At 40.3% G+C, this 23,659-nt stretch overlaps 2 protein-coding genes across 2 annotated transcripts; both read right to left on the reverse strand.

The window, feature by feature from the left end:
- Positions 1-1,504: 1,504 nt before the first annotated feature.
- Positions 1,505-15,552, reverse strand: bod1l1 (biorientation of chromosomes in cell division 1-like 1). Its single transcript, XM_080034989.1, has 30 exons — positions 15,408-15,552; positions 14,319-14,443; positions 13,987-14,186; positions 13,099-13,587; positions 12,341-12,490; positions 11,618-11,766; positions 11,370-11,463; positions 10,794-10,920; positions 10,623-10,680; positions 8,816-10,505; positions 8,145-8,209; positions 7,865-7,988; positions 7,612-7,707; positions 7,484-7,527; positions 7,333-7,384; positions 7,164-7,228; positions 6,989-7,070; positions 6,698-6,756; positions 6,507-6,582; positions 6,207-6,253; positions 5,880-6,024; positions 5,476-5,555; positions 5,229-5,355; positions 4,826-4,878; positions 4,613-4,688; positions 4,357-4,406; positions 4,135-4,243; positions 3,680-3,797; positions 3,300-3,371; positions 1,505-2,369 (listed from the first exon to the last, which is right to left on the reverse strand). Exons 1-30 carry the CDS (start codon positions 15,522-15,524, stop codon positions 2,234-2,236), a joined length of 4,875 nt encoding a protein of 1,624 aa, XP_079891115.1. The 5' UTR covers positions 15,525-15,552; the 3' UTR covers positions 1,505-2,233.
- Positions 15,553-16,924: 1,372 nt separating this feature from the next.
- On the reverse strand, positions 16,925-23,503 carry aurkb (aurora kinase B). Its single transcript, XM_080035952.1, has 9 exons — positions 23,389-23,503; positions 21,675-21,719; positions 21,407-21,494; positions 21,286-21,325; positions 19,456-19,644; positions 18,934-19,072; positions 18,632-18,780; positions 18,344-18,518; positions 16,925-17,511 (listed from the first exon to the last, which is right to left on the reverse strand). Exons 1-9 carry the CDS (start codon positions 23,392-23,394, stop codon positions 17,338-17,340), a joined length of 1,005 nt encoding a protein of 334 aa, XP_079892078.1. The 5' UTR covers positions 23,395-23,503; the 3' UTR covers positions 16,925-17,337.
- Positions 23,504-23,659: the final 156 nt, after the last annotated feature.

The following is a 23,659-nucleotide window of genomic DNA, read 5'->3' on the forward strand; positions in this document are numbered from 1 at the left end:
TTTGAGAGCAGGACTTTGACATACAGTATGTGTACATATCCAAAGATCTGAGGTCTGATCAGTCAGGTGACTAAGTTTACAAAACACTTTACTACCTTTTTGAAAACACCATTAATTTGGTATGTTTTGTACTTACGGTCATTTATACTTCTCTTGCCAGTAAATATTGTATTTTCAAATAGAAAACATGATTGATCATTTTATAGTAGTTAAGAAAACTACAGTAAGAGAACACTACCCATCACAATGTGTGAATCAAGCACTGTGTCGTTCAATACGTTATGAAGTTTAGACTACACTGTGTGTGTCCATGAGTGTTATATTAAAAATTTAAAACGAGGTAACAGTGTTTTGACATAGAGCTGACCCTCCTTTTTTGACAGTAAGTGAAACAATTCCTCCAGGTAGAGATTTAAAGTACTTAGAAGCCGGTCAAACCATCGGCCGAGATTTGTGCAGCAGCATTTTGACTTGTAGATTTAAGATGATAATCTCATGTTGCTGCTTTCTCTACCTTTCTACAAAACCTCACTCTTGATGTGAGGTCCCTGCTGAGCAGAAAGCAGTTCAGCATATAAGCAGTCCTTCTCATACATAAAACATGGCGCCTATAAATCAGTCTAATGTGCCGGCAACTGCTGACACTCAGCAGCAGGAACCAGAACGGCCAACTCCAAAAAATCCTTTTGGACTACAATGCAAACGACTATAATAAAATGACGTCTCAAGTCGCTCCATTGGTGAGTGAAAGGAGCGCTGTTTGTCTGCCAGACCTGGCGGCTTACTGAAAAGTGACCCAGACCTTTAAATGAGAACTGCTGGGCTAATATTTTAAGGCTTGGATCGCAGCACCAGGAAATACCTGGGAGAGGTACACCTTTAAAAAGGAATCAAATTTAGCAATCCACAGGAATGGCTGGAAAACCTCCACAAGTGGCCTGGGGCTTTTGCTCACCTCTCTCTGTGCTCTTTTGGATCCCTTAAGTTCAGGTGCAGTGTTTAAAGCCTCCGAACTAGTTAATGATGGAGTGATATTTAATTCAGAGTCAGTTAGCCCAATTAGCAGGCAGGAATGTCCTGTCCTCTTCTCTCGCTCGCAGTGATTGGTTAATGTTTTTTGCTATTTACACATCACAGACAGCACATCCACATCTGTTGACTTTGTAAAAAGCCAAAATCTTTGTAAAAAGTATAATTTAAGTATTTTCTAGACATAGAAATGTATACCCTTTTTACTCACCAGAAACAAAGAAGTGAGACCCAAGTTAAAAATAATAATTTTAAGTGCGTTCAATTGCTTCTACTGTTTTTTCTACATTTGTAAAAATTAATTCTGACCACAAGTAAATAACCTGAGGTGACATATACTTGAAAAGATGACAAAAAGGTAGCAGTTTTCAGTATTTTTTAACATTTATGAAACAAATGTCTTCACATTGACAGGTAAAGAAGAAGAACACCGTTATACTGATACTGACAATACAAATTACTCCATTACCTCCATTCAGTCACGGTGAGAAACAGTTCTATGTCTACAGCGGATGTTGTTGTTAGGAAGTTTACAGAGAAACGCACACGTCGTGTTTTTTTCTGTCTGCGATTAATACTGCTGTTAATTCAATTGGATAAAAACAAACACACAAAGTCAACTTCCCTTACCTGCTGAATATTAAGTATAAAAAACTAAAACTTAAAAAAAGTGAGAGAAAAATGTCTCTTCATTCATAGAATGAATATTATTGAATAATAAAATCCAAAATGAACACAGTGATATTGTGTTTCGGTTTGCAAATCACCAGGTAACAATTGAACCGGTGACAGTTTTGTCAGTAGAGGTGGAGTTGACACATGCTCTGGCCCAATTCCAATCCCCCTCTCTTTATCTGAAAGCTCAGCTGCACATTAGGCCTTTGATTGGCCTGGAATACTAGAGGGATTGACTGGGCATTACTGCATGAACGGAGGAATGATGAAGTCTGATCCAAACCATATGGGCGTAGTGCAGTAGAGAAGAAGGTATTCTGGGGGGATTCCTACACAGATCCTCAGGTTTACACTCCAACCATCAGAGGAGAGTGCATAATGCTATCCAGAGCTACAGTCAATGAAGCATGAAACAGCTTTACGTGCTAACCGACGGACTGTAGAGGCTCTCTGACCCCCACAAACACAACTGACTTGGGATATGGAGTGCAGAGAAAAACACCTTAGGCTCCCCCGCCGTTAGAGGTTTTTAGCGCTTGGCTCTCTTGGATGGGGGCTCCTCTGATTTCTGTCCTCCCCGCGTTCTCACAGCAGGAGGGCTGGCCTCCCGTTTACGCTGGCCCCCCTTTGGCGCTGCTGCTGCTGCCGCCTGGCCCCTCGTACCACTGCAGGAGGGGAAACAAGGAGCAAGTCTCAGTCCGTTTGTCTCAAGTGTCATGTTTGGGTGCTATGAAAAATAAAACGTTTCTCTCTCTGTTAATTCAAGCGTTATTTGCAAAAAAAGTGTTGCAATATCCAGCACTTCACCATAACGTACAAGTCGAAGCTTGTCCACTTGGAATAAGAGAGAAAAGTGTGCACGAGGGGCAGATTTCTAAAAAGACCCGTTTAATACTTTTTTTGTGCGTGTGAACTGGAATTTGAAAACAAAAAATTTAAATGTATGGCAAAATCTGCAATAGGGCAGAATTAAAAGAGAATCCTATACATTTTTTGCACATTGTAGTAATGGAATTTAATCTGTTCACCTTTTTCTTGTATATATTAAAGTATATATAGCATATATATCCAGTTTTTTTAATTTATTCAATGATGGGTTAAGATAACATCATAATTTTTGTTGAAGAATTGTTTCTTCTGTAGAATATTAAATGCTTTACATTTAGATTATTTATCACCATTAAAACGTGGTTGAGTTTTTCAGGCTGTGAATACACTGGATTTGTTGGGCACAAAAGCATTATGAGTTCGAAGTCACCAACCTAAAATACTCTCAAAATAAAGAAACACATATTATTAAGTAGGATTATTCACATATTTACATAAACATACTTTTTTTCTTTCTTACAGTGTGATCTGGTACCTAGTATTGGTAGTTACACATGTTAAATACACCTTCCTTTTAAAAAACGGTTTAGGCCACGCAAAAATGACCAGTTATTCATATTTTGGAAGTTAATAACTCAATTTTTTTTTGGAAAATTCCAGGAAAACGTTTGGCTAAATGTCCTGCTTTCACAGAGCAGTGGGTTTTGGGTGGGACTCCCCTTTAAGCTGGGTTCCTTCTTGTTGAACCCTCAGTGAGACAAACTCACCGTGTGCCAGCTGCGGTCTCCTCTTTGCCGCTCTGTCGGCTTGCCCGGGTGGATGGTTTACTTGGCTTGTTTCTGAGAAGCAATAAAAACAAATATGAAACAACAGTTGTTGCTTTCGTGCTAACAACCCCCCCTCCCCCCCATCCCGTCGCCCGTCTTCATTTTAATAGGAGTTGACAGTGATGATCCCTCAGAGTCTCATTCATCAGCGCTGACTTTAGATGACTTCATCCGAACAGAGGATGACACACTGTCTGGTGACTGTAACTGCACCGACCCCGTTCCCTGTGATATGACTGTTTGTCTGGTTTTAATTCTGCAGGTGTTCAGCTGATACGTTGCTCAACCATATTTTGAGGGTTCATTTGGGGCTTGTTTACTTTTCAGCCTCCAGGCGGGATGCTGCGCGTGTGGTCGCTCGTTTGGCAGCTCCTTTCTTGCCGTCACCATCATCTGCTTCTTCGTCGTCATTCTGCTCACTTTCTTCTGCCTTTTTCTCTGCGGGAAAGATGATAAAAAAAAAGGGCCAAGGCATCAGTTTGATATCCAGACTCCATCCGTCTGTTTCCCTAAGACACAGCTACACAATACTTTAAAAATAAAATAAAAGTATTTGATTTAAATAAAATATTTGTATTAATTAGTGAGTCAAATGATCAAACCTTGAATCACTCATACAGTATGTGCCGATCCATAACACTGACATGGGACTGTAACTAACAGCAGCAGAAAAGCTTGAAGTTAACTAATAATCTCTTACCTTGGATCACCAATCAATCATTTGTAAAATTATATTTGCTCAAAAAAATCTGCATTTTATTTTTTATTGCCTTACCTGGATCCTCCATGGCTGCTGCCGGCACCGCCCCCCTCGACGGCCGTCCCCTCCGGCCGGGTCTCTTTGGAGTCGTCTCTTGGTCGTCCTGGGTTAGCTCCTCGTCAACCTGGAGAAAAAAGAAAAGTGTACGGTATATTTATTTCAAAAGATCTGTCGAAAGGTCAAATAAGATGAGTGAACGTGTCGTGTTGTGGTTTCTTCATTTCACTGCCAACGTACGTCATCTGGTTTGTCTTCTTTGTCCTCCTCCTGATCCTCCACCTGGCTCACTGAAGGCAATGAAGGTATAATACAGAGACTGTGATGATCATGGTAACTCATTTTCCTTTTTAAAACGTTATAATAGTCATTTATCTATTAGCTTTTTTTTCTTAATTATTATTCTCTCTATATATTTAAAAAGAAAATGAGTACACCAATTTGTATTTGAATTAAAAAAAATTTTTTTTTTATAAAAGTGTGTGTGCTTTCTCACCACTGTCTATTTCGGTTTGTTCCTCACTTGGTTCCTGTTGACTGTCCATCTGTACCCTCTCTTCAGTCTGAGTCTCCTGTGGAATTATAATTTTAAATACACACCGGGAGTGGGACACATAACTAAAGACAAGTAAATACATATTTTTAGAAATAGGAGGGATTGCGAACCAGAATAAATTTTTTTTTAATTCACAAAGACAACACATCTCACCTCTACAGATTCCTCCATATCCTCTGACCTCTTCCTCTTCACTGCTGGTTTACCTGGAAAGGAAACATGAAGATGTGAAAGAAATTCAATATTATGTATCCCATCATCTCTTATACAGTCAAGGCCCATCCGGGAAATATTTCGTAAAGTTTAACTCTTGAATAAAGCCACCAGCTGTCCTTCATGTCAATTATCACTGCCAAATGACTCAGCTTGTTTCAAGGGATGGCGGCAAAATGAAACATGTTTAATGAAACGCACAAATTAGCTGTTGAGGTTTGGCTCACTTCAAATAACCTTATTTCCTATTAAAGTGCATAGACATTGATTCAACAATTATTGCAGTTGTTTAAAGAAAGACGATACTTTAAAAAAAAACTTCTTGAATTAAAAACACTCATACGTGTGTCAGCTGCCTCTTTAGATTCGGAGCTTCCAGCAGCTTCAGTGTCTTCTGGAACAGGAGACGGCGGATTGACCTGACTCCCACGCCGTCCACTTTTCCTTAGTCCACTTTCCTCCTCACATCTCTACAGATTGGAAAGATAAGAGAGAAAAAAAAGGCAGAAATTGGACTTGCTCCTTGTAATAATAAAATAACATGATGCCAGGTATCAAACATGTAAGTGCACGTTGTTTTGTTAACATACCTCTTTGCTGTCCGCTGGTTTGATTGATGAACTTTTATCAGTGCTCTTCTCCTCTTTATTCCCATCTTTCTTCTGATCATCTGAGGTTTAGGATGGAATGAAAGCAAAGAAAAAAACAGTAAAAAAAAAAAACATTCATCGAGTGGCGAGTTCAGAGAATGGCAACTTGCTTCTTGTAAAGTACAATAAAAACACTTTCTTTCTACCTATTTCTAGATCTTAATATCTTTACTATCTTGAAATTGACTTTGAAATTTGGCTACTAGTGAATATAAAATGAATCATAGAACGACTATAAGAGAAAAACTCCTACACAATATACATTTATACCCCAACACATCTAAAAAAATGTCAGGCTTTGACAACATCTGTGTGGGTGGGTTAATTTGAAGTGACAGTCTGACCAGCTGTGGCTTCTTTGGCTGCAGCTCCTGATCGTCTTCTACCACGGCTGGCAGTCTCCTCCATGCTCTCCTTAGCTTGGTCCTTCTCCGCCTCCTCCCCGGCTCTGGACGATCGACCCCTGCGTGGAGTTTTGACTTCTAGCACCTTTTCAACACATACAGATGTCACAATTATAAAAACATGTACCGGCAAAAATGTTTGTTCTTTTTCTTCAAGAACTGTCGTTTATGTTTGTTAAGAACAAGAACAAGAACACATAAAGCAGCATTTTTGCATTGACATGGTTATCCAATGATAGAAGGGATATGAAAAAGGATTGTCTTTACCTCAGCAGGCGGTCCCTCTTTCCTTTCATTTTCATCCCTCTCATCACCTGATCAGACACAAAAACAGAAACAAACACATTATTTCCAAAAACGTATTAAAAATAATCATCGATCGAAACTCTTTCCAAAGGCAGTTAAACTGCTAGAGGATTTTTTTGGGTGGAATTGGTTCATCAAACAATGGTTTATATGTTAATATGGGTCAAGTTTAGTGTCAATTTCAAATTCTCTAAATCTTGTTCAAATGAAATGATTAGAATCTTGAAATGTGCTATGGAAAGAAAGTCTCCGCTGCCGTACCCGACTCCTTCACTGCTGCGACACTTTGACTGGACAGCTTTCGTTTGCGTCCTCCTCTTCCCCCTGCCTTCCCTTCCTGTATAGCAAAAGAATACACGTATATTAAAATTAAAATTTTAATCAGAGGGTAGGGAACTGTATCAATTCAATGCATTTGAACTGATTGGTTCTAACAAACTGTCTTTCTTTACCTTTTCTGACAAATCGGAGCCCTTCTCATCGTCCTGGCTGTCAATGCTGGAGACATTACCTGGAAAAACAAACAAATAGCAGCGAATATCAGTGTTTAGCTCCAGTGTCAGCTTCCTTGAGGTGCAGTAAGCTCTTTATGACACATACACAAATATATAATAATTATAATAACAAAAATAAATAAATAAATAACATAAAAAATGTAAAATCCCAAAAGATAACAATACAAACACACACATGAGTAAAATGATAACATGAGGGTGATTTTTTATAAAATTCACACAACTCACTGATTTGTTTAACCAGAGTGGATTGAACCCCAGCTCCCGTTTCTCTGATCACATCCGTCTTCTCCGGGACATCGAGTTCCACCTGAAACATTATGCATAAGATGTACAGGAATGTGTTAGTGTTACATGACGTTTTTTTTTCATGTGTAAGAAGTAAGCATGACTGAATGCTTACAGTTTTAGGATCGCTCTCCCCTGTTCCAGCATTTCTTTCCTCCACTGTCTTACTCTCGGCTTCACCTAGTGGTGAAAAGAAGTAGGGTTTGAAAATATGGCTTCTTGAAAAAAAATCACTTAAAATATCATACCACCATGTCTAAGTTTAGATAAGAGAGAAGACTGACTGTTATCTACGTCCATCTCGGAATGGGCTTCCTCAGCTACCACATCCCCTTCCTGTTGTTTAAAGAGAGGTGCCTTTGAATTTTAATCTCGCATGATGTTGAGTAAGTTAAGATAATAAAAAAAAATGTTAACCTGTGAATTGTGCCTCACCTTGGGGCTTGTCTCTGTGTGGGCGACAGCTGGCTCTGTCAGGTCTAAAACAGTAACGATAGAGTTGATAATCAGTCAGAGAGAAAAAAATGAAATGTTCTCCAACAAGAATATTTTTAAGCACTCACCTTGTTTGCTGGAAATTTCGAAGACTTTTTTAGAAGAATCAGAAACTACTGCAGCTGTGCTTCCCTCTTCAGTCTCAGACACAACGACACGGGCAGCTGGAATATAGAAGGTAACAAGAAAGAAGAAAAAAAAATCACCATGGTCAATAATAAATGTCAGTTTGTAAATCACAAGACAGAATAGTTGCACTGATCAAAACACACAGGAAGATTCAGTTGCATTTTAACTTTTGCAGATGATAAGAACGTCTACCTTCTTTGCCAGCTGCTGTTGTCGCTACACTTTCATCTGCTCGTGTTTCAGGAGCCATTTCTGCACCTTTGGCTTTATCCTGATTGAAAGGAGCCGGACATTCATTCAGGGTAGTGTCTACCTCCTATGAAGAAGAGCAGAATAAGACAGAAATGTGTTTGAAATGTATACAAATCAAAAGAATCTTACAGAGTAGTGAAATAGTCCAAAAAGGCTGAATAAAAGCCAAAGGAAGGATATCTTTTAAAAGGCTGTTCCATCTTTAATGCAGAATGTTTACCTGTGGAGCTGCTGAGTCAGACATTTTAGCCTTTTCACTTTCTTTCTCTGAAGCTTCAGACACATCTGTAAGAGAGATACATATTCATATCCTGCCAAGCCATGTTTAGGTTTCCAACAGAGCATACACTCACTTGCCACTTTATTAGGTACACCTTGCTAGTACCGGACTGGACCTCCTTTGGCCTTCAGAACTGCATTAATTCTTTGTGGCATATTTTCAACAAGGTGTTGGACAAATTCCTCAGAGGATTTTGTCCATATTGACATGATAACATCACACAGTTGCTGCAGATCTGGCGGCTGCACATCCAGCTGCGAATCTCTGGTTCCACCACATCCCAGAGAGGCTCTATTGGGTTGAGATCTGGTGACTGTGCAGGCCATTGGAGTACAGTGAACTCATTCTCATGTTCAAGAAACCAGTTTGAGATGATTTGAGCTTTGTGACATGGTGCATTACCCTGCTGGATGTAACCATACTTCCCCATTCTGTTGCTCGGTTTGAACTTCAACAAGTTGTCCTGTCCAGGTCGACATGCCTATTGCATTGAGTTGCTGCCATGTGATTGGCTGGCTGATTTGTTATATGTGTTAACAAGAAATTGAACCAGTGTACCTAATAAAGTGGCAGGTGAGTGTCCATTATGCCATCACAGTTTCTCCACTCACCTGTAGGGGTTGGTTTTTCATCAACAGGCTCAACAGTCTGGGAAGGCTGCTGCTCTCGCTGCTCCATCGGTCGCGTCACTTGTTCACTGCTATCCGGACAGACTAAGGCGGAGGAGACGGTGCTGTCGGGGACCATGGAGAGCAGAGTGAGAGCGGCTTCTTTCATCTTCATGTCTGCGTCCTGTAGAGTCATGTCTGGAGGAAGCCTGGCCTCTGCCGCCGTGCACACGTCCATGAGAGCCAGCAGAGCGTCTGCCTCAGCCGGGACGGACGGCAGCATCTCACTGAGCCGCGCCTCCGTCTCTCCCTCTGGAGGCTCGGGAGTGATGTCACTCAAGGCGTCGCACGTGTCATCAGAGAATGATGTCACTGTGGTGGTGGTGAGAGTGGTGGCAACGGGCTCAGAGTCTGTGCTCGTGTCTTGGAGGAGAGAACGTTTCTTCGGCTGCCGGTCTTCCGAAGCTTCGGAGGTCTTTGAGGATCTGTCCGACAACGTTTCTGTTTTCTTCTCTTCTTCCTGGCTATCGTCTTTATTCTTCTTCTCCAGCTTCTTCTTTGCGCTCTTAACTTCCGCTTTGTCGTGGAGAGAGTCATCATGGATTTTTGATTTGCTTCCCTCCTTTCTCTTCTCCCTCGCCGTGTCAGGTTTGCTGGCTGCGGCGACTGCAGCAGTTCCTGTACTTTTGACTTCCGAACTGGAAGCTTTATCAGTTTTTGATGACTGTTGAGTCTTGGTTTCCTCTTTGGTTTTGGATTTAGACTTTTCCACGACTCGTCCTTTTTCCGCCGCCACCGGCTTAACCCTTTTGGAATCTTTGTCCACGTCAGAGTTAGATTTGTTTGATTTCTGTCCATCTTGATCTTTAGTCTTTTCCTTCTCGGTGTCAGTGCCGTCAGTTTTAGATTTGGGTTTGTCTGCTGGCCTGTCCTCGCTGTGGCTCTTTGACCTCTTCAGGACTTCCTTGAAGTGTTTGTCTTTCTTCTTGCTGCCGTCCGAGCCGGGCTCCATGTCAGAGCGATCCTCAGAGGAGCCGGCAGAATCCAGACGGACCAGCGGCTTGAAATCTCCTTTAGCTGAGCTTTTCTCTCCTTTGGCCTTTTCCTTTTCTTTGCCCTTATCCTTGTCTTTCTCCCTGTTTTTCTCCTTCTCTGCTTTGACGGTCTCCGCGGACACAGCCTTCGCCTTCTTGACAGCAGAATCTTTAGGAACCTCGTCTGCCGCACCTTCCGAAATGGATGACCTTACCTCTCTAGCGGTTCCCGGCACTTTCTTCTCCATTTTAATCTTAGGCCTTTTCTCGCCCTTTTCTTCCGACGACACTTTAGCGCCTGGTTTTTGCTGAGAATCCTCGGCCTGGTGTTCAGATTTTTTCTCCGGCTTTTGTTTGGGCTTGGCGCGTTCGTCTGACAGGCTGCGCTCTTTCTCTCTGCGTTCTTTGGAGTGCAGTTCTTTGCGGGACGACCTGTCGAATTTGCCTAGCGAGCGTTGTTTGAGAGCCTCCTGGGAGCCTTGCTCCAGCTCCAGGATGAAGGAGTGCGTGCGGCCTTTGTCGCAATGCTTTCTGGCTTCAGTGGAATCCTCCGAGACGCTGCCGCTTGTCCTTCTGTGCCTCTCGTCCGGTGACGCCGACTCGGAAGGATTTCTTATCAATTTAGACTGTAGAGTCTTTGAGGTCGTAGGTTTCACTTCCTAATTTAAAAAAAACAACAAAACACAAAAAGCTGGTTACAACCCAGCTTTCCAAATCCAAGGACAAACCTGTTCCCTATGAGGAAATCTCTTTCTTACATGGCGGCTTTCACATACCGTTTTCTTGGATCCTTCTGCATCTCCTTTCTTTTTGCTTGAGACATCTCCATCTTTCCTGAAGGGTGAAATTGAAGGATATATTTATATATAGTATTTTATATAAAAGCATTTGATTGTCTTGTTGAGCAGCAGCTGTGTGAGTCTGCGTCTGATCTTTTCACTGCCTACCTTGAGTCTAGCTTCCTCTTCCTGTTGAGAGCCATTTTCTTCTCCAGAACCTTCCTTTCTTTACGAGCCTCTTTGGCCCTGGGGCCGTCCAGCCCAGCAGAGTCTCCACTCTTCTGTTTTTTGTAATCTGTGTGTGAAATAGAGCCAGGTGAATGACGTGACGGGAACAGAGTTTACAGAGATATTTATGGGAAAAGATGGAAACAACCAGATCATGCAACTAACTGGACATCACACACTGCAATCTACAGATTAACAAAAGAGTCTGACGAAAAGCAGGAACTCATTTGAAAAGAACATTTAGACACAATAACAAAGACACATAAATAAACCTTGTTCTTGTTTTACAACATGAATCCTCAAAATTGAGTGGAATTGAAGAGGTTTACAAAGTTGTGAGACGTTCATGACATATTTATAAAACAATTTAGGATTGTTCTACTCTTCCAAAATGTCATGTAACATGTGGCCGCTCTCACATAGTGTTGAGGAACATAAAAAAAAACGAAGGAAATGCAAGGTTTTTTCAAACCATGCGATGACAAAAAAAAGAACTCAACAGACAGGGCTACCTACCTTCCTCCACCTGCACAGCTTTTTGTTTACGCTTCTCCTCCATTCTCTCTCTGTTCTGCTGTCTCTTGAGAAGCCTTTCCTCTTTGTCCTTTGCCTGTGAGACACACATTGGCGGACAGAGAGAAAAACAGCAAAGATTTAATGACAGGGAACACTCATTAAAACTAAGGACCGCAAACAGTTTGTGTGGATTCAAAGTTCAGGATCAACTCATTTGAAGTTTTTTCAAATGTAAACACACAACTCACCGCAGATCTCCGACGCTCCTCGACAGTGACTTCATCATCCGAGTCGCTATAGTAACGAGAGTACAGGAAGGGCTTGTGAACGTAGGCCTTGCGGCGAGGTTTGCGATCTTCTCCGTCGGCTTCTTTCTTCTCTGCTCCCTCATCTTGATCTGGTCAAAGAAAATCCCACACAGGGAAATATTTACAATGCAACATATAGAGCAGAGCTTAAAACTAAATACCTGTATGTGCAAGAAGAAAACATATTAAACACTATATGACACAAAGTAAACTGCTCATAACTTCACTGGGGGTGGGGCCGATCCGATACAGTATCGGGTCTGATATTGCTGCAATCTTTGTATTGGATATCTTCTTTTTTTTTAGAAATCTAAATTATTTTAACTATGAAAGATAAAATTGTAATACCATAGCTATATGATACAGCACACCTTAATATTAGAATTAGCAATTCAAAAGTTGTGTTCTGATGTTCTGCACTCATACAGTTCAAAGTTGTTCAGATAAGTCCTATATGCATTTGTGTATATTTGTTGCTCTTTTGAATTAGAATTGCTTTGTTGCTTAAGCCTTCCTAACCTTACACATAACATCACCACCCACAAAGAAATTTACAATAATTATGATATCAGACAGTATCGTTATCAGCCGATATCCAAAACCCAGAGATCGGAATGCGATCGGAGCTAAAAAATAGTGGATCGGTGCATCCCAAACCTTTACCGTCTGGTGAAAGCTCTCCCTCTTCAGAGGAATCAGACAACAGCTCCTCATTCTCACTCTCTCCTTCGAATGACGACAGGTCACTGGTGTGGACCGAGCTCACAGTGATGTCACTAAGGCCGTCCAGGTCTGAGTCCTCCAAGAAGTATTCTGCAGGGCAAAGATACATTGCGGAATTCAGTATTCAATACTTTATTTTAAATGATCACTTAAAAGACATATGAAAAGCAATAAGCGTGATTATTAAACACTTATGTGTCTCTTACACATGTATGCTCTTTCTGAAGTTGTAATAGCCAAGATAAATTGTTATACCGAGCTCAAAAGATAAGATGACAACAAATTGTGGATCAAATATCGTAAACTGAAAAGATAAAATTATTATTTGAATTTCATATCCTCCATGACAAATCTAGTTAAACCCCTCTGGTTGTAATATTACCGAGGCCATTAGTTGAACTGAGCATATAAATCATTCTTTTGATTAGATCATACTTTTTGGTCCTGCAAAAAACAGGAATTTTCATTATTTATTAATCCGTCATTTTATTAGTTTTAATGATTCTTTATGTCTGATAATCCCAAAAAAGTAATAAGAATTGTCCAAGCTCTCTGGAGCCCGAGGTGACTTCTTCAAATGATTTAACAAATGCTCCAAATCCCAAAATATTTCATAACAATGTTACAAAAGGAAAAAGAAAAAAAGCACACGCTGCTCTAAAGGTGAAATCTCATTGAAGGCAAAACCGGCCACTCACCTTCCTTGATCCGCTCTCTGGCTTTCTGCCTGGCGTGACTGCTTGTAGACTTCATCCGATCATCTTCATCCTCCTGCTTCTCCTCTGTCACCTTTCCCGTTGCTTTGCCGGCGGGCGCTTTATCTTTCTCGCCCTCTGTCTGCTCCTGAGATCCTGACTCCTCCTCTTCCATCTTCATCTCCTCTATTAATCCATCTTTCTCCTGATCCAGCTGTTCCCCAGGGTCTTCAGTCTTCACCTCCAGAGCCTGGCCCTCTGGTGTAGTCTCCTCTGTCTCTTCCAGCGTGTTCCCACCATCATTGTCTTGGTGCATGTCTCCGTCCTCATCCATGCTCATGTCCTGCTCGCCCTCGTCTGAAGCCTGGCCTCTGTGTCCTCTGTCTGTGGCTGAGCTGGCCCAGACACTGGCCTCCTGGTTCAGAGAGGTTATGGTGTCCAGGATGGACATGGCGTCGCGGGCTGAAGTGGTAGCTGGAGAGGATGTCGAGGCTGCAAAAATGAAAATTCAGACACGGTTTCATGTAAGGGTGGTATTCTGTGATTCTGGAGAACACTAGTTCAAAATCAGAGAATATCTCCCAACAATCTGCTACCTGTACATACTGTTTGTGCGCTGAACAAAAAAAAATTGTGTTAATACACAGCCTATGCTCTGTAAAATGGGAATGTTGCTAGCTACAGTGGGCCCCCACTTTGTTTACATACCAGTGTACAGAGTACAAATATTTTCTAGAATCTCTGACTCCACCTTTAACATTCAAAATAAAATTCTTCACACCCTTCACGTAAAACTCATGGAGCAATGCAGAGTGGTCAAAATCAATATGACAAAACTCACAACACCAAACATGTTAACCGCGGTGGATAAAGGGATGTATGGTTGTGTACCTTGCTCGAGGATAATGCTGCTGTCTGGTTTGATCTCTATTGGAGGCGGTGGCGGAGGGGCCGGAGGCTCCTCAGAGCAGCTGCCCGGTGACAGAAACTCCCGGACCACCCTCTCCACCTGCGGCCTGAACAAATGGTTGACTTTGGGATCCACCACCTGGGCCACGATCCTGTCCACTCCCTGCTCCAGCATCCCAGATCTGACAGCAAGACATTTGGGTTTAACTTAGGGGGTTCCTTGCACTCAAATCTAGTTACTGAAATTTCTCACCAAGCTGAATAAATAATAGAATACATTGTGATGCCAGTACTGCTGCTCCGTTCTCACTTACTGCAGCACCAGTTGTCTGATGTTGTTTCTCAGCTGGTTCTTGTTCAGATGAGGACTCCATGTGTGGTTGGAAAGGTGATTAGAGACAAAGTTGTCCACTCTTTGTTTCAGGTTCAGGTACGCCGGCTGCAAAATAAACACTGTTGAGAAGCTAGCCTTTTTCCAACAATTCTTAATTGATAGACCAGACGTGCTTGGTTCTGTGTTTCTATAACATCTGAATTGACATTCAGTTGCCAGATTGCACACTTTTAAATGCACATAAATAGATAACTAATCATATATCGCCCTTTTCCAACATTCATATTTGCATTGTGTTTGTGTTATATGGTGGTTTATGTCAGTTTATAAACTAGGTCTAATGGGGAGTTCACCTAACTGTGGTTAGAGACTTCATTATGTAAGGATAGGATACATTTATTTGTTAATAACTTCTTTATTAGTATTATTATTAAAATACTAATTACGTCAATACCACTACTAATAATAATCAACATTATTATCATTTGTAAATGCATGGCCTATATTATATATTATGAAAATGTCCTTATTTGGTGTAATAGCGATGCTTTATATGGTAAGCTATGCAACTTGTCACTTTTATCAAGTGTACAAGTAATAAGATAGGAAGAAAATATTGGTTTTATGTTGCAATTATTATATTGTCACAAACAAATAACACAACTTTGCTACCCCAAAAATGCCCTTAAGGCGATTCAATTGTAATGTGATTAACATCACGTCTGCCGTCTATACGTTGAAATTCAATTTCAAGATGAATGGGAATAAATGAATACCAATGGGCGCCTAGAATACAGCAAGGGAAAACAGACCCTCTCTTATGTTTAAACAAAAAAATATAACTTTTTTCCCAGAGTGGAAGACAGCTCATTTTCTGTCGGTTATAACAAAGAAAATGTTCTTAGCGTTATGGGATGTGTTTACATTAGGATGTAGCTCATAAAAACACACTTCAGGTCTCCCTAAACGAGACACACTCAAATGATGTAGAAATAAACGTATAATAAGAGTCGATACACATAAACCCTCGAGAGGTGCACAAGAAGGGTATATTTTCACCGTTCGTTACCTTGGTGTCCACGTCTGCCAAACAGTCCCTCCTGAACTGGTCGAAGAGTCCCTGTGTTTTCAAATGACTGACGATCATAGATACCAGCTGTGGGTCTCCTGGAGGTAAACCAGCCATGTCTGAACGTAGTTAATGTTAGCTTGGATTCACTGACTTAAAATAGTTGATAATAAAAGCACATCAGATAATAGCCGCCCCAAAAGCGCCAGACTTCTGTTTTGGTTTGTGAAGTTCGAAGAATGAACCGGAAGCACATTTCATCGTCTGAAAAAAAGGAAGCTAAACCGGAAGAGCTTTGTTGGCGAGAGTTTTCCACCAAAATAAAATATTTTTTATTATGGCATGTTGGGCTGTGCTCCGTTGAAGAAACATGATAAGACCATAGATAGATGCCTGATAAGACTGCCAGAGAAAGGTACCAAATAGGGCAATATAAAGTCACGGGAAAAAACAAGATTGAAAATCTAACCGGAAGAATTGCCGGAATCAAATGCGTAGCCTACTTCTAGCTATGTGCAACCATGTGCTCATGTAAAATAGCGCGAAATGTCTATTTGAGAATAACTGCTTGTTTGTTTTGATTTACTTCGTTTTGGTTAGGTTAGGTTTTTATTAGTATAGAGGTATCCTGCAAGGGGTCTGTTTGCTTCTGCATGTGTGTTCAAAATAAACTTTTAGCCAGTGACGTAAGCAATATAAGTAAAGTAAATGCCTCGTTAGCTACACCTGGTTTGAAATAATTTCCATTAAGGTTTTAATAGTCGAATTGAAATTATTACACATTATACTATTAAACTGAAAGTCATTGTAGCGTAACGTTATAGTGACCTCTAGTGGCTTTAGTGCAATAAGAAACATCCACACTGCAATCACCAAGTACGGTAAGTCGATGTCATTTGCGCGTCTATTAAATGTTTGTAGCAACAGAAATAACGGCTGGTACTAGAAAACAAATTAAAATCAGCTATTGCTATTTATTTAGTTGCAGACTACATCACAATGACATTTCATTACGTATCCTGCCACATTTCTAACTGCCTTGTGTTTACAATATGTCAGCTTTTGACCGTCAATACAAGTTCCGTTCAAGATCGGCAGCAGAAGCGATCTTCAAATAGACAAAATGAAGAGAAAAAAATAATAATGGCAGCGGTGGGATTTGAACCCACGCCTCCGAAGAGACTGGAGCCTTAATCCAGCGCCTTAGACCGCTCGGCCACGCTACCGTGGAACTGCCATGGCGTCAAGTACGTTTTTATAGGCGATCAACTCAATATTTAATTTTTTATACATCAGAGTACACCCATTTCTCCGTTCTGTTACCTACCTTGCCCAAAATAAGTCGCAGCACACTACAATAAACGCAAACTTCCCTCCACGTTATTGCTTGAAAAAAATGGGCTAGCTAGTGAGTTTATTTTTTAACGTTCTAATTTTGTGTTATTGACTGTGGCGGTTTGTCCGATGGCCACAACCTTTACATAACAAATCATTCTTCAGAAGGCCACAACTCTTTTTGATATATTTATTAGAAATGTAAAGTAAAGCGTGAGGGAAAATAAAACGTGCTTTCAACCCAAACACCTCATTTTTAACTATTTGAGAATTTACTCAAGATTGAGGAACAGTAGTACTTCGGTGTCAACACCATCAGATACAGAAATACAAATAGAATAGAGTAATAAAAAGTTTTAGGAAAGACAATAAAAGCACCTCTAGGCAACATACTACACAGAAAGATAGAACATGTCATCACACTGTTCAATAAAAACAAAAAAGTAGGTATGGATTTATACCCATCATAAAATGCGCCAGAACAATGGCAGTTTGAAGGCCATGGCAGTGAAACTGAAACATGCTGGCCCAGAGTCTATGTGAAGGACAGATCAAACACCCCTCAGTTGGAGGTACGCAGGCAGGGCAGGTGGGGTCAGCAATTATCGCCAGGGCAGACGGGTGGTAGGACTCGGCGAGAGTTTTCACGCACCCACTTGTGATCAATGACACTCTGTAGTGGGAGACGATCAGTGGGGTTGTGGCGGAGCAGCTTTGAGATCAGGTCCTTTGCACCTTCTGAGATGTCTTTGGGGAAATTCAAATCCACCTGTAAACAGTTACATAGCATTTATTGACTGTTGCAGTAGACACTTTGCCATCAACTCATTAATGATGCTCAAACCTGTAGTTTTTCTTTACTTTTGAATTAGTCTTGCACAGCCAGACCAAGCTACAGCTAGTAGCATGGTCTGGGACCAAGCAATATGGTTTTGCGTATACGGGGAAAACTGGGCTGGCCTGTTTTAATTTCTTTAAACCTATCACAATCATCTTGGGCAGCGCTAAGCCCAGAAAGCCGCATGGACCATTAGCCAGACTCCTCTTGAATTGATGTGATTGATTAATTGATGCACAATGTCTCTTGTGCCATTACCATAATCTTAAACAATGATTAGAGGTTCTTGTCAAAGCATAGTCCGTTTAGCTCTCCAATGTGAAATTGGATTTCGGCCAATCACTGTAGGAGCTCTCCAATGTGAGAATCGATTTCGGCCAATCAGTGAACACACGTCCTTTGTGAATATCTCTTTACTATTTTGATTGCAAATATTACTTTTTTTCTGTCTACTTGTTTAACAATTTTCTTTTGTTTGTTTCTTATTTCTTGTTCAGAATAAATACATTTCCAATCCCAATGAGTCAATGTATTATTTGTATGAATTATTAAGTGATATGAAAAATAATTAATAATACAATGTCTTCACTTTTCCTCTTTTTATTATTTTTCTTTTACTGTAGCTTTGAACATGGATAATAATAATAATAACAACAACAACAACAACAGAAAAGTAAAGTTCAGGTTTCTTGCCAATTCAAAGTAACATTGTACTCAAAGCAAATGCATGGCATTTGTCCAGTTAGATATATAAAACACCAACCTTCATAATTCTTTTGTATGTTGTTGTATGGGTGGCAGTTTCAAAAGGTGGGTTTCCCACCAAGCATTCGTAGCAGAGGACCCCAATGCACCACAGATCCACCTTCTCACTGTGGGTGTGGCCCTCAATCATCTCTGGAGGGAGGTAATCCAGCGTCCCGCACATAGTACGACGTCTGGAATAGGTTTCAAACAAAGACGTGAGAAGGAGATAGTCGACAACAAACGATCCCCACGACACAATAAAGACGTACTAAGCAGTTTCTGACAGGGCATAGTGGTTCCTCACCTGAGAGATGGAGCATGGACGGACCAACCAAAATCAGCTATTTTCAGCTCTCCACGATAGCCGAGAAGCAGATTTTCTGGCTTGATGTCACGATGAATCACTTTCCTCTCATGGCAATACAACAGGGCATCAGATATCTCCTCCATGAACTGGAAATGGAAAGAGGTGGGCATTGGATACGCAAAAAGAGTTCAACACTAATATCATAGAAATTATTCTAAATAATTCAACACAAGGATCAAGATGTAATAAAAAATGACACCACAAATAAAACACTTTTTAAAAGCAGCAATAACTCTTACTGTGGCAGTACGCTGGTCATCAAATCTCCCACATCTCTGAAGCTCCTTGTACATTTCACCACGTGAGGCGTACTCAAGAACCAAGTACACCCTCTTACGGTCATGGAAATAATTGTAGAAGCGCAAGATGTTGGGATGCCTGAGGAGAAGAGAGATTAGACTTTTGAGGAAACCTTCACACAGCACTTCCAGAGACCAAGCGAAAAATAAATGTGTTATCAGTGTGTTAAAAGCACAGCTAAGATTTTTTTTTTTTTTTTTTTAATTCTATGAGCAAGTGGAGTGAATATGTTAATCTGATATATTGTACACCTGATACACTAACGCTATGTATTTTAAAAACCAATTGCAAAACACAAAAAGTGTTCTCCACAATTAAAGCATTGGTTAATCTTTAAGAGACAATGATTTAAAAAAGAAAAAAAGAATTAAGCCTTTACTAAAGTAAGTTCCCCTTCATTACTCATTTGATGAAGGATAATAGGGTGTTGGGATTATGAAAATGTCTTTGAGAATACTCACTTGAGATGTGCCTGAATCTCAATTTCCCTCCTGAGCTGATGCTCCACACCCTCCTTCTCCATCTGGGACTTGAACAACACCTTCAGGGCCACCACAGCCTGCAGCTTTTTCACCCTCGCCAGGTAGACATTCCCAAACTTGCCCTTCCCTAGCGGTCGACCGATGTCAAAGTCATCGATGGTGAACTTCCTGATGGAAAATACAAAAGTGGTATCATCACTAAGGGGGCTTTCACAACTATAGTATGTTTGGTTAGTCCAAATCAGAGTAAAATGAATAATAATTTTGGTTTGTTTTCTAATTAGTCTGGTTCGGTTACACTGTGCGCAGATTTGCACCTTTATTTCATAGCGATAAATCTTAGGCTATATCAATAGTATTGTTGCTAGGTATGGTGGGTCAGTCAGAAGCCACTTAAAAAGACTGAACCACTTTGTTAACGTACCCATTTACAGGGCCTAAACTGTATTAACACCAGATCTTGTTTCTCCAGCGCACAAACACTACGACAGGTAGCAGCGGATGGTGTGGAGAGAATTGACTGATTCTGACAACTTGATCCGGCAACCAGTGTAGGGCCCTATGATTTCCGCGATAACGAAAACGCGGACGGAATCGGCCAATAAAAACGGAATCTGCTTGTTAACACGGAATGTCTCGGAATTCGCCATTATTTTGGTGAAATTCAATTTCCAAGGCAAAGGGAAACAACACGGTTGAAATTAAAGCAGAACTAGGGAGGAATTTTGGTTTGGCGAAATCTAAAGACCAAACTACTGCCGTGAAAAGTAGAGCCTGGCTGCAGGATCGCTAATGTAACACACAGCGCCAAACCCCTTTCACAAATCTGTCTATTCAATGTTTACTTATGAATGTATCCATGTACGTAACTCTGACATGTACATAACTTAATTTATTGTTAATAATATGGTCTGTTTATAAATTCGGCATATGATTAAAGCATCTAAAAGCACGTAATCATGTTAAACCTTTACTGTTTTGAAGTTATTAATGCCACTCGCTCCCGCAGATACACAGCACAGGGAGGTCTTATATTCAGTTATTGCTAAAGGGAGTGTTGTATTATGGAACGGCCGCTGTGGTACGAAATTCCAGTCTCAACAATGTTTCCTACACGCAATTATAACTCTAGCGTCTACAGCCCATTGTTTTCATGTAGTGTAACTTGTGTAATGTGTTACATTATTCAGCTGTTGCCATGATGTCGGCTAACGTTGATGCTAATGATAACTAGCTTTCCGTCGCACAATAGACTGTAGGTTGGTGTTGCAGCCCGCTGTTGGGTGAAGCGCTGTCCCACAGGTAAAAGCCATGGACTTATAAAGCCTGTCCAATATTCACTCTAGTCCAGCTTCTTGCAAGGTTAATAAGGACTTTATTATTTATGAAAAAATAATATTTAATGTTTCACTTGAAGCACAAAATGAATGGCTTTATTTTCTGTTATAGCCTATACCCAACAAATTTGTTTTTTCGCTTTTTTTAAGCACTAAAAACAGTGTAATGTGATGTATTTTAAATTTAGCCTTATATATCTGATTAAATTGTTAGAATATTATTTGTTCGCAATAATTAGACACTCGTTCTGATGACGAAATGAGTGTTAATTGTAAAAAACGGAATTTGTGAAAAAATTAAACGGAATTTGGAAAAAAATAAAACGGATTTCATAGGGCCCTACCAGTGTTCTGCAGAATAACTGACTCCACCTTAAACGGACTAAATATCCACAGTTGAAAGTAGCCTTAGCCACAAAAACAGAGCCAACAACAAATACACAAGTTGACAGGTACGAGTGAACATACTTACTTTGAGACTGAACTGCAGGATGCGCCCACTCTCCCAGGTCCTAAAAACGATAATAAAATCAAAACGGATACATTTCCCTCCGACTGTTAAATGTGATTTTGGGGGGGTGTAATAATGTTACCTGTGATTGTGATGGCTTTTTTGTCCATCTCTGTTCGTGGCTTCACCAGAATGCGCTGTGGGCCTGCCACCATGCCAGGGGTTGTTAACTGATGTTCGGAGGTAAACACACATAATTAGGAAGGCACTGATGTGGTACTTGTTTAAGCCAATATAATAGTTTCAAATATGTTCATATCCATATCAGTAAATACTGGCATTCTGATCAATTAAATTCAGTTACATTTGTGTTTGGTTAGTGCAATTGTACAAAAAATATGTTATCTTACTGTTGGCTGGATAGCTCTGGGGCCGGGCTCATAATTTTCCTTATTCTGTAGAGAAATAAAATACACACAGCTCACGTTAACCTGCAGTTCATTTACAGTGACCTTTTTTGTCATTCAGACTAATTTTTTGTTGTTGTAAGATGATCATATTCAGTGTTTCCCCTACCATTATACAGGCCTGGCGGCCCCGCCAGGCCAACAGCTGCCTGATATGAAATTTGGCTAAGTTTGCACACATTTTGATAGATAGGCTAATCATGATGTGTAGCCTAGGTTAATTCATTTATTTTAAATGAATATTTGATAAATTAAAGAAAATGTTTCATGATGCAGATTAATCCAGGAATTAATACTAGACAGGATATACCTGTCTACTAGTCTTAGTGTTTATTGTATTTTATTTTCATATCCATGTTTTTCTTCAATAGTTTATATGGCTTGTGTCTCCAAATTATTCCATAAAATTGTTTTAGGCAGGACATATGACAGCTGTTTACAGAGCAAAAAAAAAAAAAAAAAAATCAGATTTAGCTTCTCAAAGTGCACCAGATTGATGCATTTAAGTTTAAAATGGTAAAGGTTTTCTTCTGCAGGGGCATGCCCCAAGACCCCACTAGAAGGTACATTCTCCCCGAGCAGTCTCAAAAAATCCTGAGGGAAACACAAAATGTACAAACGTACCGAATGTGAAGGCATAACCCTATGCCCTAATTTGTAGCGGGCTGTCAAAAGAGGCTCATCCATAATACGGTTAGTTTTGGTCAATTTCTACTAGAAATTTGGTACGCACGCCGCGCGCATACTTTTTTTCAGCTTTTACCACCGGGCCTAAAAAAATGTTTAGGGGAAACACTGATATTAAAAGAAGTTCACAGTAAATATATGGAGGATATCTGCAACTATTATTCCAGATTGCAGTCCTCATGGTCGATATTTTATCTTTACTTGCAGAATTTGAGCAGAAGCTGCTTCACTCACATTCAGTGCCACCTTTTTTAAACCAGTATAATCACTGACAGTTGAGTCAGCGGGCCTATTATGGGCGTAGGGCTCGCCTGGTTTTTACAAAAAGGTGTCAGTACTTGTTTTTTTAAGTTTACCCAGAAGCCATTCAGGTGTCTCACTTATTTTATATTTTAGAAACATCTTTCAGGATAATACAATCTAGGAATACCGCTAACTAATTTACAGCTTCCAGAAGAACGAAATAGTCAAAAGACACGTTTCTAATAAGGTAACAAAAGACCATATCATTTAACCAACCCATTCTTTGAGCCAAATGATTGCAATTGTTTCAGTTACATACTTGTACTATTTATGGGTTGAGTAAAAGTTGATCTCATGCTCCATTTAAAATAGATAATAAATATTCAGTAGGCCACTGTTTTGAAGCTAACGTTGGCAGCCTAGCCCCATGTTGACTGTAATGCAGGTACTAACTGTAACTCCAAGGTTTAATTTAAATATCGCCTCCTAATGTATATCACTTGCTTTTGACGTATGTTATGTACTTATTGTTGATATTTTAACACAAGATAATTTGGCGTAAGGCAAAGTCCTCTCAGGAATTGAGGAAACAATTGCTAACGTTAGCTAGTTAGCTAAATCTGCGTACATTTTAAGAAAAATACCCTTGAGTTTGTATGTAATATTCGTTGTACTAAGCAAAAGTCCAGCCTTATTTCGCTATCAAACAATAAAACAGAAAAGTTACCTGCATCGTTGAGAATAATTGAGATATTGTAGCAGTTAGCGGAAAAAAGCCCAGTGTTAATATTTTGAACTCCCTCCGCCGCCAACGTTTTCAAAAAGCTTCCCTTCACGAACCCAATTGGTCGGTATGCTGCACTTGCAAGGCTCCCATTGGCTAGAATTGTTGGAGAAGAAAGCGTCTGATTGGTGTATACCAACGCTCGTCTAACGTCAGCACGCCCTCGCTTCTTGCTACTGTTGTTTTCTTTGCAGGCCAAAATAAACCAATTTAA

Source organism: Ammodytes marinus, assembly GCF_949987685.1.
Source record: "Ammodytes marinus genome assembly, chromosome: 10".
In the NCBI taxonomy this organism is placed as follows: Eukaryota; Metazoa; Chordata; class Actinopteri; order Uranoscopiformes; family Ammodytidae; genus Ammodytes; species Ammodytes marinus.